Below are 16,801 nucleotides of genomic sequence, written 5' to 3'. Positions count from 1 at the left end.
TATCTGTTACACACGAAGACTGAGACCAGCCAGATTCAGAAGACTGTGAGCTGCCTAAAGCCGCAACCAAACAGCTTTCCAAACAATGATCTGGACCTGAAACATCCAGAGCCTGAAAGGGTAAATATAATCCAGTGTACCACTTAATGAACTAATAATTTAATCTATCATCATTCCTTATGGATGCTGTGTGTGTGTGTGTGTTTGGCAGTCACCTGGGTGTGATGTGATTTACATGGATGAAGTTTATTAGTTGATATCTGCAACTGAATTGAAAACACCTCACCTTTCCAACTGTCCAAAACAAATAAATGTTGCAATATTTTGCTAACAGTGTCACAATCATCGTCTGGTGTGCACAACAATATCATCTTTGGACAAGTGCATTCAGTGTGTGGGACTGGTTTCCTCCCTCAAGTGGCTTGGCTATAAGTGCAAAGGTGAGACATTTAGTGAATAGGTACATTATATAGTAAAAAGCATTAATGGAGTTCAACAAGTTAAGACTAGCTGAAATGAACACTGCTCCCTTTTTAATTAATGGGTGGTCACGTCTAATTAAAGAAATGTAGTATTACCTCATTGGTGCAGGACCTTGTAAAAATGGTATACTTGGGATTGTCCTCAATTCCCCATTCCATAACATAAACTGCTCAAAATAATAAAGGGAACACTTAAACGATGCGATGTTACTCCAAGTCAGTCACACTTCTGTTATATCAAACTGTTCACTTAGGAAGTAACACTGACAACCAGTTTCACATGCTGTTTTGCAAATAGAGTAGACAACAAGTGGAAATTATAGTCAATTCACCATAATAAAGGACTGGTTCTGCAGGTGGTGACCACAGACCACTTCTCAGCACTTATTCTTTCTGGCTGATGTTATGGTCACTTTTGAATGCTGGCGGTGATTTCATTTTAGTGGTAGCATGAGACAGTCTACAACCCACACAAGTGGCTCAGGTAGTGCAGCTCATCTAGCGTAGCACATCAATGTGAGCTGTGGCAAGAAGGTTTGCTGTGTCTGTTAGTGTAGTGTCCAGAGCATGGAGGTGCTACCTGGATGTGGAGTAGGCCATAGGAGGGCAACAACCCAGCAGCAGGCCTTAAATAGTAAAACTATGTACTATAATTTCCAGTATTTGCTCTGTTTTTTGTCATATCTCGTTGTTAATGTGAGGTTTTTGGGGGGGTTGTATGTGTTTGGTTTTTTTGGGTTTTTTTCCCCCACAATTTCTCAGATGAAATTGCATTAAGTGATGCTGAAACAAAGGACAGTGAGAGTGAATCAGATGATGATGACACATCACTCACAATGTCGGCGTGTGGCACCAGTGAGCCTGTACATGCAGTAGCTGATTCCACAAACACAGCGCAGCCCCAAGACACTGTAGATTGTGGTAAGTTACCACTAGCTTGGTTTCTGTGGATAAAATGTTTGTTACAAATATTAAAACTTAATCAAATTGTGTAATCAGCAGATGAAGGACTACTCACAATGCCTGCAGCAAGTGAGACTGCTGCTCCCTCTGAAGGTAAGGGGTGCAGTTGGTTCTCGAAGCTTATTATTGTTTCATCACTTTGCAACATATGGCAAACTGCAGAGTGGTGGCAAAAAGTCACTTGGATGAGTGACAAAATGTTTCTCCCACTGAAAACGCTACGTCCAGATTAACAGAATCAACGTTTTGGGATTTACTTACCTGGATGATTGAGCATGCATCAAGAGACTTTTATTCAACTTTTTATTCAGTCTTTTATTCACAGCGGAACACTAAATGTTGTCTCATTTTAGAAATTTGATAAATTTTCAAACAGAATTTTAGCTCGTTTTGATATTGATGGTAGCAACACATTTCAGAAGTTAGTACAGGGTAGCATCCATTCTTTTAACAAGCAAATGTTTTTTGTTTTTTTTGTTTGGTTTTTTGTTTGTTTTAACTACTACTACTTTATATATCTTCCAGAGAAAAATGCTGCTCAATCCCACAATTCCCGAAGAGCTCCCAAAAACATGTGGTCCAAGGCTGAGGTTGCTGCAGTGATGAGGCATTTGAAAGACCACATAAACGAAGGGAAACTAGCCACCAAAAATGAATGCAGTCATTGCAAATTGGTAGAAGATCCGGTGTTGGCAGGAAGAACAGTTCAAAACATAAGAGATTTTGTAAGAAACAGAGGATTAACTGCAAAAAGGCAGAAAAAAATGAACTAAAATAACTGTTTAGAGAGCTGTGGTTTTACATCTTGGTCAGATTGCCAATTGTTGTTAACACTGATGTTCTGTTTAAAGAAAAAAAAGTTCTTGTTAAATACAGAAGTAGTTTGTATTTCATAATTTTTACATTTAATTTATTTAGGGTTTTTTTTGACGGGTTATATTTAAAATAAAAAATTATAAATGCATATTTTCTCCCCTTAATATTTACCTTTAAACTATTAAAATTCATTTTAAATGTTTTTAATTTTTCTGTTTTCTATATTTTTATATTTCTGTGGGAAGCGTGGGCATTTTTGTCCATAGATTTCTTTTTTTATTTATGGTTAAAATTAATGTTCAGATCCAAGAACACTAATAAAATGATGTTCCAGTAATCCTGTGTCCTGTCAGATGTGTATTCATGGTAATGATGAGCTATTTACATATTACATCATTGTCCCTTTAAAGACCCAATATTGCTTTTTTTGGACCTCATAAAACACATTGTTGTCAAGTGGACAATGTCTCCAGAAAACACAATAGAGTCTGGTTGGTGTGTATCAGTGTATCTAGACTTCTATAGGGAGTGTATGAGGTCTGAAGTGACCCAAATTTTTTTCAGATTTTTTCGAACACTTTAACCTCGCTCCCTTGGCTCTAAGTCCTTTCAAAAGGGTAGTCCACTTAAACCACCACCGGGCGGATTGACGTAGTATAGTCCCGCCATACCACATAGACCCGTATGTGTGTGTGTGTGTGTGTGTGTGTGTAAAGATAATTTACAACTTGGATACCTTCCAACAAACATGCTACCAAAGTTGAGCTGTAGTGCTGAACAGTCTAACTCTCTGTGACACCATCATTATCTGGACTGGAGCTTTAACTCATTCACTTTTTCTACACCAATCACCCTCTAACAAAGTTAGACAGCCACCTTTTGATGTGAGGCTAGCAGAATAAAATACGGCCCTGTGGCTGAGTTTTTATTAGCCAGCGTTTTCATTTAGCAAGCTGAACGTGGATAGCCTGTCTAATAGCTCTGATTCCACCCTTCACTCCACCCAAATCTCACACACCTCACCAGTTGATAGTCAATATATACTTTCCCTATTTTCATCTACTGCCTGGTTTTACCGTAGTATGTCTTATTACACCCTGAGCCCTTCTCTCTGTCTCTCCCAGTAGTGTGTTCTTTCTGCGACAGCTGTCAGTCAAATGCAGACAGATGGCAGTTTATATTGAGCCAGAAATATGGGAGTGAAATTGTGCATCACTGCCAATTCTTCCCATCAGTTACACTTGGTTTCCTCTAAATGCATCCTATAGCTATATAAACCTGGAAAGTAACTGAGACGGAGAAAAAGAAAATGCATTTGAAGTAAGAAGAACACAACTCTTTTTTTTCTGTCAGTCTAACACAGTTGCAAATGTATGCAACACCAATATTAATCCTGAATATTATGCACTAATCCTCTGTTATTTACTGCAAAGTATAAGATGATCAAACACGCTGCCTTAAGATAATACATTTTAAACATCTTTCTCATCTGAAGACTTCAAATGAACGTGTTGGCAATATTTAGTTGGACCCAAGCATAAAATTGAAATTCATGTTTGCCTTCTGCAGTAATCATTTCAGGCCTACCTGCTAGAGGACAGTCTAGGAAAATACCTTACTTATCCTTTCTGCTTTGTATACACTGGATGATTTTTACAGCACTGACTGTGCCAAGGCTAGAATGCTGGGGGAAAGTAAACTAGGACACTGCTGTAATACACACTGGCAGGCATCTGAGCTGTTTGATAGATAAAAGGGAAAGAAACATATAGAACAAAACAAATGGCACAGAAGAAGAAATGACGCAGATAGCATGAGCCGATGTGCTCATCATTTCCAACACTGCTCACACAACGAGTCAGGCTGTAGAACTGGTGCTGGGTTACTATTACTAATAACAGCCTGTCCTCATTTGTGGAGCAGTATGGAAAAAAAGTTTTGTAATGTTGTTTGAAGACAATACATGTACAGCATTCACTGTTATTTTGGAATAATTATTTAGAGGTCTAGAGGAAACTTTGGGTTTTTGCAATTTTCTCCACTTTAGACGTCAAATGCAAATGCTCTTGGACATGTATCAGTTGCTTTCATACAATTCTCTACCGTCTACAACATTATCATTTGCTTATGTCATGTCAGTCAAAATGAACTATACTTTTGGATGCTGAATAGTCGTTCCCAATAAAACTAATAGCCTTCATTTCATTGCTCGAGTCATCACATACAAAACTGGTGAATTAGTTTTCAAATGCTGTCCAGCAAATGTTATACCTTTTTTATTATTTTTTCCTGGAAATGTCCCCCAAATTGAACAATTTCTCTCAGGTGAACTTCAGCTTTCACTGACAAGGAGGTGTGTGAAGTATTAGTTGTAACCAATGACAAGCCACTTGTTCACAGTCACTCATGGATTAATCCCATGAACCCTCAATTGGCAAGCATATATGAACCGAGCAGGACATAGTGTGTACCATTTCTACAAGGTCAGCATTGTAGAAGGGGGTTGAGGATGCGGGGGGGGGGGGGGGGGGGGGGGGGGGGGGGCAAAACAGCAGAGGGAAAAGACAGCAAAAACATAGGCAGATCCCTAATGAAATTAGGGCAACACTTGTCGACCATGTTGTCAATTACGGCCTCACAATGGATGATGCTGCAAACAAATGTTGGAAGAACACTGTGAAATCAATCAGTCAAACATTTCGTAGGGAGAACAGGTATGTATAGTATTGGACAGTAATCCAACATCTCATAATATCTCATGTTTAGTGTACATTACTGTAATTTTACTGTACACGACTGTACAAAAAGTGTATAGTGCTGTCTTGAGCATTTTCAGGTAGTGTCACTGAGTTCTGACCTTTTTTTGCATTGGAAAACACTGAAAGAATACTGTACACTGTCATAATGGAAACGTGACAAAGCCACTTGACTATCTTGTTCATCAAGATGGTGTCAACACTTCTCATTTTGATGACACTGGCAGTTTCATTGACGTGAATACTTGCTTTTAGATAGATAGACAGACAGACAGACAGACAGACAGACAGACAGATAGATAGATAGATAGATAGATAGATAGATAGATAGATAGATAGATAGATAGATAGATAGATAGATAGATAGATAGATAGATAGATAGATAGATAGATAGATAGATAGATAGAAGAAGCTTCATGGTGAGACCTGGTGGGGCCTGTTTCCTTATAATTATATAAGACATTAAACATATAAAAGATCTGCAGCTGATCGCAGGTGCTGTTCACTAGAACTCTCAATATGAGGACCAAAGACATGCAAGTGAGGGGACCATATGTCAGGCTGAAAAAATAAAATAAACCTTTTAGAGTCAGAACATAAAATCTGCAATTATACCCTGCATACCTGAGTGTCTCTGTGAGCGTGAATACATCCAAGTCCAAGCTAATTAATTGGGGCAGGGACCAAGGGAAAGAGTATCTCCAGCTGCTCCTCACCAGCTCGGTGCCCCTGGGTTAACTCAGTCCTGTGAGACCAGTGCATACACATGCACACACTAGTCACACATACTCACACAAGATCTTATGTACCGTATAACAAGAGAAAAAGAGAAAGTCCCAGAGGAAAGCCATTTAGGGGAGCCTAAATGACAGTTTAAAAGAATGTCATCAACTTCACACTAATTCCTCTTTAAAATGTCCTCATATATATTATATTTTTCATTGTTTTTCAAAAACAAATTAAGAACGTGGATTAAAATTTTGCTTCTTTCTTCTTTCTCCCTAATGAAAAGAAACTATTGCAAACTTTGGTTTCATCGTGGTCTAATGCAAATGATCTTCTTTTTGCATTAATTCAACAGAATATTTATATCAGAGTTCGTAGGCAACAGAAAAAAAATACATTGATATTCATAATCTTTTTTAATGCAGTGACATCACTGCTTTAATATTGTCAGCACAGACAACAACACACTGCCAGCTGTGAATACACATGTTGTCTTACACCTTCAATGAAGGTGAACAAGCTAAAGCATACTTTTCTAAACATGCTGCTTGTGCTATATTATGTTTGCTAAGGATTTTGGCTTCTTAATAAGCTTCTTTTTTGTTTTGCATTTGATTCATTGGAAGGCAACTGAGCTCCCAGGGCTACTGTCTAATCAGCAGCAAAGCTGCAACCCATTAAACTGAAGTAAGATACTTTTCAATACCATTAACTACAAGGACCATGAAAATACATTTGTATACTGAGACATTCATGTATACTGAGACATATTTATTTGTTTTTGTGATGTGAATTATTGATCTTTTAATGAAAAAACCAAACCCAAGTGACAGCAACCTGAGTGATACAAGTGTAAGTGCAGAACATGCTCAATCTGAGCTTCTTCTCCTCTGATTTAGAAAACACAGACAGGACACAGGTCCTTGTTGTAAAAGAATTGTAATACTGTCAGCGCTGACACTGATGATAACGTTACGACTGACGTTAACAGTGACAGGCCTGACACTTTGGTAAGAATGTTTTTGGGGTTTTTCTTTTACTGACAGCTGAACTGTAAAACTCACAATTCTCACCCAGAAACCTCCTCCAGTAGATATCTGACATGAGGTGTTCTGGATTTGCATTTCATATTTTTAATGTATAACGTTGTACATTTAACAGTAACACAAATTAAGCACAAAGATTTTTCGCAGAGATGGGCTTTTGATGTTTTACTCATTTCCCGAACTGTAAAATATGTATTTAGACCCCTGTAGGACAATGTTGTTATTCTAGTGGCAGGTCAAAACGCAAAGACATGTCCACTGACAAGAGAAAGTCACCCTTCATGTCCATCAGGACGTAACACAGAATCGCACTGTAAGCAAAAGCTATTTTGTCGACAAACACGGCATGATTTATCGTTTCCTTGCACCCAGTCATGGTAACATAAGACATAGCATCACACTAGACATGTTTTCACTCTTGTTAAATCATTGAGGGTTACAGTTATTTGTTTGTTTTTTGTTTATTTGTTTTTATTTAATAAAAAAAAGTTGTTCTTTCTTGTTTATGTTGCTGATCGTTTTGTGAAACTGTAATTTTCTATTAGTAAAAGAGATCAGAATTAGAGATATTCTGCCAGACTGATTATTAAATAGTTTCTGATCTTGTGTGGTTTTATTAGCAAACCTTCTTGTCATGTTGCGTGACCCAGTTTCGGTGAAACTTCACATCATCGGACTGATGATCTCACACTGACTCTGGAAACTCTGGCATACAGAGTTCATGGTCAACTCAATCACTGCAAGGTTTCCAGGACCTGTGGGTGGAAAGCTCATCACCCTTCCACCACCGTGCTTAACAGTTGGTATGAGGCGTCTGTGCTCATATGCTTTGTTTTATGGCCAAACAGGTCAACTCGGTCCAAAGGACATGTTCCAGATGTCTTGTGGTTCTCTTGGCAATCCTTCCAAACAATGCATAACTCTTTATTCTTTTTCCATTTGTACCTTTGTTAGCATATTAAGTGTTAGCATAACATCATTTTAGCACAACTTTACCACAACAGAATTGTTCTAACTCCTGAATGCTTTGGACCAGTAAATAGTCAAAACTTATCCTTTTATACATGTGCTCACCCTTAATGATGATCAGTTACTCAAATGGATGTAATTAGCCACGTCAATCCTTATTACTTATCCTTCCAAAATCCTGTGTAAGCTAGAGTTTCCGTTGTGCTCCCTACACTGTTTCAGCATTTTGGCTTGATATTTGTTACATAAATAATGAAATGGTGTAATGTCCAACTCAGGCACTTACCTAATTTTAAGACCTGGTAGGGACCAGATGACTTGTTATTATGACCTGGTAAAGTCATACAATTTAAAAATTGTGTACTTTCTTTTCCACAAGACTCTAAGCATTTCTTTTTCTCTACCCTAAATCCCCCCAGTTCCTCATCTCCTGTTGCAAGGTGCTCATCAGAAAGTTTTTCTTATATTTGTATATATTTATATATTGAAGTCTTCATTATAAAATAGATAAAATACCTACAGCTGCCACACACTGTAATTTGCATAAGCCTGCTTCCTGCATGGAGCCTCTTTGGAGGTTGTAATTCAGCCCCACTGTTCTAGTGACTTTAAAAATGTCTTTTGAAACTGATATTACTGTGATAATGGCGGGACTAACAGATGACACCTGAAGGCATTTTTTGACAACTGGATATGGAAGAAATTGAGTCCAGGCGAGTTTGTTTCTGCCTTTAGAGTGGTTAAACATGCTAGTCTACACAATCTCAGTTGCTCATTTTCTTTTTCATTCAGGGAAGGAAATACATGGCAAGAGCAGGATACCCACTGTTTTTATACTCTCTGATACATGGCATACATATTATACAAAACAGTGAGGGAAAATATTACAGAGAAAAGTATGTTTTGGAGACAGGCTTTTATCAAACAGACATTTGTCAAATGTAAAATATGTATTTATGGAGGACAATACAGTGTAGTGTTAGGTCAAAATACATGTGCACTGACAAGAGAAAGTTATCCTTCATGTGCATCATGACATGACCCAGAATCACACTGTAAGCAAAAGCTATTTTCTCGATAAACATGGCATGCATTATTGTTGTTTCCTTGACACAGTACATAGCATTAGAGAGCTTTCAGATTGTATTAACATACTGAGGGTTCGCAAAGTTTCTTTTAGGAACCCCCAGTACCACCACCACCACCACCACCGCAACCCCCGCCCCAACTCTCTCTCATCTACAGGTAGTTTCCCTTTATAAAAAGGGGAGGGGTGATCACTCACAGAGGTCCTTTTCAAAAGGGCAAGCAGGTTTTGGCATAGGGCCAGCTAATCAAGGTCATCTCCTCTGCTTAGTACAGCACTTCCTCTCTGCAGTGATCAGGACTAAATAAAATAAGGTGTGTCAGATATGATCTCTCTCTCTGAATACCATGTGCAATGGTAGAATGAGCTACTGAAAAGACAAAGAACTGCTTGTCCAAGCTTAACATACGTGGCCATCGCTCTTTCGCATATGTTTAGGCCAACCAGACACTGTAGTGTAAATAAAGGATGGGCATGGTCATCATGGCATTACCATTCTCTGGATTTGCATTTTAAACAAACATCTTTTGTTCGTTTGTATTTTTTTTTTTTTTAAGTCAAAGGAGCAACTAAAATGTGATGCATTGCAAGAGGAATTATGTTTATCCACCATCACTCATACCATGCTGGAAAGTCAGACATTTTAACATGGGCTTCATTATTTCATTGCAGTGGTTTCCAGCTTGAATTTCACCCGCTGCACCCTTGGTTTTATTTTATGGTCTGGCTAAGACGTTCAACAAAAAATATGTATTCCAATTGTGACGCAGCACTGGAATAAAAGAAAAGATAGATTGACCTTGACCTCTTCTTCACAAATGATAGCACCTTTTGTGGGTAGGCTGAAAACAAGCGGTTAACAGAAGTCAGCAAATAGGGTCAGTAGATGAGCTCCACAGCTTCTAATGACAGAATCATCCATCACTGTCATTCGAAAGCTCGGGGAGGAAAAAAGCTTGAACCCTTCTCAAGTTAGCCCCAGATGGCAGAAGCTGGGCTTACAGTTCTGACAGAGTTTTGCTCTCGTGTGCATATAGGGCAAAAAAAATACAGGAATATGGAAAATAGTCTGCTGAAATCTCAGTTGCTCAAAAGTGGAAAGCTTACCACATTTCAGCATTACTAAATTTTCATTATGTGCTTTTTGAGCAGTCTTGCAAATACTCGCTTTTTTAACGTGGCATCAGTTAAAACTGGAACAAAAAAGTGTTGTGACATTTGACTTTTTCACTTTCACACTTTAAAACAGCTGAAAAACCCGTTTGCAAAATAGACACACACCCTTTAACGTAACAGAGTGGCTTCTCCAAAGTACCTCTTTTACAGAAGTCAGCAGATTGGCTTGTGAATATCATTTAGACAGGAGGGCGGATTTAAGGCATTATGAAACACTCCACTTCTGGTTGTATTTTTACATTGTTTCGTACGGTCATTAGTCAAACAGACAGGGAGAGGAGAAAGAGAGAATTGACCTCTTGATATCGTGGGAGGGCATTACCGCGTTGAGAGGTGGTTGACAGGTAACAAAGGCTTCAGTTCACTCCAAAAAAGTCTATTGAATGTCGAAAAAGAGACATCACATTCTTATGTAAGTGCATATTACGAGACAAATCCCCATAAGCATAACGGGCAGTGCAATTATAGATAGCAAGTCTGAGAGTGGTTTAGAGAGAAACACAGAGAGAGAAAAGTTGGAAAAAAAACTGAAAAGCTAACAACATTTGCACAGATGCAGACTTTTATTTATCTGTATATTATAATAACAGTAAGATCAGGCACCACGTGGCACATCCCATGAGCAGTATCCTCAAACCATTCGTCTTGATTTACAGTCAACAAGGACTGATGACTGAAATGCTCCCATGTGTCTGCAAATATTTTTATTCAATAACATATACTCTTAGTGTGCCATAAAAGAACAAGAAACATAAATAACTATCTCTGCCATGTAGTGCTGGTAATGTCACATCCAAAACATAGTCATTATGTGTACAGTTATATTGCAGAAGTATTCAGTGGTAAAACAAAATATATATATATATATATGCATATATATATATTAGGGAGTGGGGAGGGAAGAAAGGTGGATAATCCCTAAAAATGTCTGATCTTTTAAAATAGCTACTCTGCTGTCAAATCTGATGAGCTATAATGAGGTCCTGTATTAAACTAGATATGATAAATTACGAGTGCAAATCAAACCGTGTGTTCCCATCACTGTCTTTCTCCATTTTTCTTTTTTACCAAGTGAGGTAACATCTGTCCCACAACGTGCCAGGTGTTCTGCAGCAGATCTAATGAGAATTTTTTTTACCATGGAGGTGTCGGGTCTATACGCTGAAAGCTCTGAATTATCTGGGTATGTCTTAGATCTTTAAATGTCTGGTTTTATTGCCAGTTTATCGCTGCAGACGAAAGTTTAAAAGTTTTCTGCACTTCTGAACAGCCATTCATTTTTTCATTCATTGATCCTCTTTAGTTTTTTTCATCTGAATGGACAACAGTGTAACCCATTCAGACACACTCATCCTTTGTTTGGTTGCTTCATGTGAGAGATTTTTGTGTTTCTATTTTCTCTGTGCTTATCTCACTCATTTGAAGAGGCTAGTTCCAGAAGAAAAGGTCACCCATTTCTTTTGACTCAACAGTTGACTGGGGTTCATGAAAGAATGCTAATACTACACGGTGTGGGCACATGGCACTTGATGATTAATAGCTGGTACAAATTAGAGATTCACCAGAACCACTTTTCTTAAGATTAAATATGGCCGTGCAGCACATGTGAGGCTCTGTCTGTGAGGCTTTTGCATTAGAAATTTGCCAACAAGTAATAATATGAGATGTAGCAAGTCATCCATAAAAGCCATAGTTTTTACTAATGCAGGAGGAATCTTTCACTATAATCATGAAACACTCCGAGAGTGTAAACCTCCACCAAAGCAGTTCACTCTTTGTATTAAGTTTGTTTTAGCATATACACTTTGTTTTCTTTGTTTTTTTCAAATTACTTTAGGAAGTTTGTAGTGCAGTAAAAACAAGTTCAGACTTTTGCTATTTGAAACTTATTTTATATTTGACATACTTTGGAGTATTATTGTTTTTATTATTTTTATTTATGTTCATATAGTACATGTTAAACATGCATTTCACTGTTTATTAATATCTGTTTAACTGTTTAGTAATAAGTATCAAGTGAAAAAAGTTTATTTGCTTTCCAAACAAAAATTATACTTCATCAACATTATATATGTATATAAATGTGTATGTATTTAAAGGGCTTTCAAGGTCAAAGGTCCAAAGTAATGTGAATCCCCATATATGAAACCCTGTATACCTGTATGTTGCCAATACAAACAATGGGAGTAAGAATTCAGTTCAATTTAGTTTTATTTATATTGCGCCAAATAAAAACAATAATACAGAGAAACCTACAACATTCAGATGAACCCTATATGAGCCAATACTTGGCAACAATAGGAAGAAAAACTCCCCTTTAACTGGAAAACCTCCACCAGAACTAGGCTCAGGTAAGGGCAGCCTTCTGCCACCACTGGGTGGTGGTGAGAACCAGTAAGAACTATCATTTTTAATAGCTCTATATAGCATTATTATCACTTGGACCTTCAGATCATTCTATTGACCATGAAGGAGAGGTCGGAGGTCAAATGTGACTTGATGTTTTAAATCTTTATATGGCACTTTTTAAACACCAATTGAAAAAAAAAGCCAGAGTTATTTGGCTTTTTGTCCATTTTTGACCAATAAAGTTTTACAAGAAATTTATTCACTACATTAAGACTTAGCAGATTTACAGACAGAAAGGCACGCACAGATGCACACAAACAAAACCAAAAACGTAAACTCTTTAGTGAACTATAGAAACTATAGATGCATAAGTGTGAATCCTGGAAGAGACGGAAGCTGGATGGATGGATGGATGGATATTATGAAACAACTTGTTCAAAGGTCTTTTGAGTGATATTTCTTGGCATTAAGAATTTTACATGCACAGTTTCTTACACCATCTTCTGGATAAGATCACAGTGCACTGGAACACTATCACCAAATGGTTAGGTGGTCTTTGAGGGTTTCAGTAGACTCAAGCCCAGAGGTGGTGAACAGTAAGCTCACTGATCTCCACAGGCCTCACCCTGCACTGAATCAGCTTCTGTGAAGTGGTGAGAAAAATCCTGTACCATCACAAGAGCGTCTGTTGTTTTTACTCTCCACGGGTTAGCTCTGGACTCTTCTTTTTTCTCATTTCTCTGATGTTTGCTGCAAGTTTGGTTGTTACTGTAACTGATAGCATTACCCAAGTTCTTCAGCTGCCTTAGGAGAGCAGAGCTTCCATCTGCCTTCGCTTTTGTCGTTGGTGCATATTTTAAACTCTGAACTGCTAATATTTGCTCAGCAAATGTGGGGCATGCCATAAATAGCCACAGGAATAGCTGAATACTAACCATCATTGAAATATGCAAAAGATTTGAAATAGAGTTAAAGGATAGATTAACAGTACAGGCTGCATTCTGTTTCGCATTCTGTTCATGCACTTTTTAGATTTTCAGTATTGGAGGGGGTGAGTACTCAGAGCACTCACCCCAAAAATATTCCCACTCTACTCTGCCACTGCAGTGCAAGGTTGCCCGCTGCAGCTTTCAGGTCATGCAGCACATGTGAGGCTCTGTCTGATGAAACAAAATAGGTCCTACGTTATGGACGAGAAGCACACCCTGATGCCTTCAGTGCTCCGGGACCAGCAGACAGATGTACCAGCAGACTGTCAGACAGAGTGGTGCCAGGATAAAAACTCCACCTTCTTTGGCACAATAACAGGAGAACAGGATTGCTGAAGCCACACTCAATGTGCAGATTGGGATAACATAGGAAACATGGAAATGGAGCCAGAGCACACTGGTGCATCCAAACACACAGTTTGGATGTGAAGGTCATTCAGAAAAAAGCCTATTCTGGCAGTTGTTTAAAGACACATAGGGGCTGCCTTACTTGCCCTATTCTGCCTATTCAGCCAAGTTGTAGAACGAGACAGGCGATGTTTATTTATTTTATCTGTTGCCTAAATAGTTTCTTGTTATTTATGGTTAATGTTCCATTACTTGTAAAATGATCTAAGACAGATATAAGATAACCATCTTACAACTGTGTATATCCGAGCCACATTCCGACTATTTCCCTGCTGAAGCAGAGATGGCTGAGCCTACGGGTTTATTTTGCCTCGTCACGCCAATACACAAATCTGAGAAGCAAGATCTTGTGAAAAGAACAAACACTGTGTATTTTTTCTAGATATATTATATAAACCATTGTGTGTTCTTAAGCAGTGCACATGTAATATCTTCCAGCTTTCAGCTGTTGGCCTTTTTAGAAGAAGGTACTGGAGCTGATTCATTTTCCTAGGAAAAGCTGTAGATACGTGATTATTATTTGTATCTCAGGTGCAAATTTAAAAAGTAAAAGTCCATTAATATACATTAAGGGGGTGTCAAACATACGACCCCCTTATGGAGGGGGGGGGGCAAAGACTGTGATCTGGCTCACTGGATTGCTTTAGAAAAATGGTAAAGGGGGCATAAACTGGACTTTTAACTTTATTTTTATATGTTTAACAGCTTTTTTTTAATAGCAATAGCTCACCCCCCTTAAAATCAAAGTGGGTTGTATATGAGCTTGACATCCTTCCATTAGAGATGTCACATTGAAGAACAACATTTTTCTTTTTTAAATCGATGAAAAATTCTATTAGCGTTGCCCCAATGACCTTTTATAGTAGGGTGACCAACCATCCTCTTTTCCCCGGACATGTCCACTTTTCACGTTCTGTCCAGGGCGTCCGGGGGGATTTTCGAGATTAATGAAAATGTCTGGATTTTCGTACAGTGGACCCATATGTGTGACTTCATCCCCGAGCAGCTGCTTTGTGAGTGGTTGTTCTGCGCTCACAGACGGGACAGATAGCGTGCAGCAGCGCCTAGTGATGTTTAAAAGATGCCAAAGCACAACTGCAGCTTTTCAGACAAACTGCGAAAAAAAACATTCCCCCGTACCATACCGGTACTGGTAATTTTTCTTATACAGTTGAGGCCTTATTTCTGTACCATTATTTAATTCCAGAGGTTTTGAAGTTATTTTTTTTCCCCTTGTTGACTTGTAAAAGCCTATATCACATTTTTTTCATTAACCGCACAGAGAGGCATCGTTTAAATATGTTAAGATTTTCTTTAAGCAAACAGTATTATTAAAGTTCTTCATGACTGGGCAAAGTGTCCTCCTTTTTGGAAATCAAAATATGGTCACCCAATTTTATAGTGAAAACATTTCACAACAGGATATTATCATGAAACCTCCTCAGTTATGTTTATATGTAATACACATTGAATATACAAAGTATTAAAATAGTTTTTTTAAAAAAAGACCTAAATGTGTTTTGTGCAACAACAAAAAAAATCCTAATATCCCGCAGCTGATCAGTGCATGATCAGCTCTTTGGAGTACAAGATGACCTTCACAGATATTTTACCATCCATGAATTTATTTTCTTTCAAACTTGCTTATCTGCAGAGCTTTTGCACTGAACTCATAATATTGCATAATTTATAATGAGATAAAAACAAAAGAGGCACGAACATAAAATGCTCTTTCTGGCTGCCTGTTAGGAAACAATGACACCGTGTTAGCCTTTAAATCAGCTGAGCTGGCTGACCTTTCGGGCTGTGCAGCAGATACAAGGAAACACTTAGCATAAAGTGTTGTGAATGAGTCTATTTCTATTTTTTTTTATCGCTTTCTCAGTCTGTTTGCAATTTTTGAGATCTGTTGTTGTCAGTTACCTAAGAAAACTGTGCATTGCCTTTCTGTAGGAAGGGAAATCAGTTGGTTTGGGGTCATTTGAAAACAAGAAATGGAGCTTTTTGAAAAAAGATGAACAAATAGCAAAACTGATGCTGTAGAAAAGCTGCTTATCTTTTTTTTTTTTTCTACCTCACTCGTCTTATTTCCTGCTCATTCTCGCAGTTCCCATGGTAGTGTAATGTTTGAGCACCTGACTCACGGCAGCTCTCCGGGCTGTGGGGGTGTTACAGGATCACCAAGCCAAGCCAGATGCCCTCTCACTAGGTAGCCAGCTACATACTGTACATCTTCCACCTCTTCCCACTTTAACGGTCCACTGGCCTCCTCACACAGACACATTGTGCATCGATGCTGTGCCTTACTGTTTGTGAAATAGGAAAAAAAGGAAAATATCACATACTGCTGAACTCCATTTTTTTTCTTGGTAGTGATACCTGCTGTTCAACAGACAGTAAAACACTGGTGTCAGTATTGACAGAGTGGAAAAGCAGTAGTCATGTAAAGTCATGTAAAGAACAGAAAAGCAGCCAAATACCCAGGATGCAGATGAGCGATGGTAAATCTTCCTTACTGAAATTACACACAAGCTTCATTTCATCTTTTTTCATGGTCAGCTGTGCAGAGAGCTTTAAATGGTTAACGTCATTTTCAAGTGACTTTTTGACAAATACTTCATTTTCCTTTCCCCTTAACAGTCCATATAATAAATAGAATATAGACGACATATCGCAGGTTATACCATCCCACACTAAATATGCAATACACAAGTAAGAATTAGAGTTCTGCAGTGTTTTTTTTTTCTTCTTTTTTGTGTGTGCGTTCATTTTGCAACAATGCTGAGAAAAATGTAGGCCATAGGAGTCTTCAGTAGGCTACTATGTACCTCACATTAAGTCTAGTGTGTTTTTTATAGTTTGGTACAAATTTCCAACCCTTAAAACTCACAAGCATAAAACACTAAAATCTGCTTTTCTCTCTCTCTTGTTTTTTTTTTTTTAAATCACATTGCTTACTTCTAAAATGTAAAAAAAAAAAAAACCAATTTGTGTTATACTGCTAGTGTGCAGCATGTGCAAAATTTTTTGTTT

At 38.1% G+C, this 16,801-nt stretch overlaps 1 protein-coding gene across 1 annotated transcript; it reads left to right on the top strand.

Annotated features, from left to right (window-relative positions):
* The first annotated feature begins 22 nt into the window (after nucleotides 1-22).
* LOC145419966 (uncharacterized) lies at nucleotides 23-2,598 on the top strand. The gene is made up of 5 exons (XM_080288531.1): nucleotides 23-120; nucleotides 335-440; nucleotides 1,245-1,403; nucleotides 1,485-1,538; nucleotides 1,971-2,598. The coding sequence occupies exons 3-5, from the start codon at nucleotides 1,319-1,321 to the stop codon at nucleotides 2,216-2,218; spliced, it is 387 nt and encodes a 128-aa protein (XP_080144657.1). The 5' UTR covers nucleotides 23-120; nucleotides 335-440; nucleotides 1,245-1,318; the 3' UTR covers nucleotides 2,219-2,598.
* Nucleotides 2,599-16,801: the final 14,203 nt, after the last annotated feature.

Source organism: Astatotilapia calliptera, chromosome 14 (assembly GCF_964374335.1).
Source record: "Astatotilapia calliptera chromosome 14, fAstCal68.1, whole genome shotgun sequence".
Classification (NCBI taxonomy): Eukaryota; Metazoa; Chordata; class Actinopteri; order Cichliformes; family Cichlidae; genus Astatotilapia; species Astatotilapia calliptera.
Note: the sequence above shows the minus strand (reverse complement) of the source record. Positions and strands in the feature narration are given on the sequence as shown.

Coding starts and splice junctions, on each gene's coding strand:
- LOC145419966 (XM_080288531.1), top strand. CDS start 1,319: ATGTCGGCGTGTGGCACCAGTGAGCCTGTACATGCAGTAGCTGATTCC. Junction 1,404..1,484: donor CCAAGACACTGTAGATTGTG/GTAAGTTACCAC, acceptor TGTAATCAGCAG/ATGAAGGACTACTCACAATG. Junction 1,539..1,970: donor GACTGCTGCTCCCTCTGAAG/GTAAGGGGTGCA, acceptor TATATCTTCCAG/AGAAAAATGCTGCTCAATCC.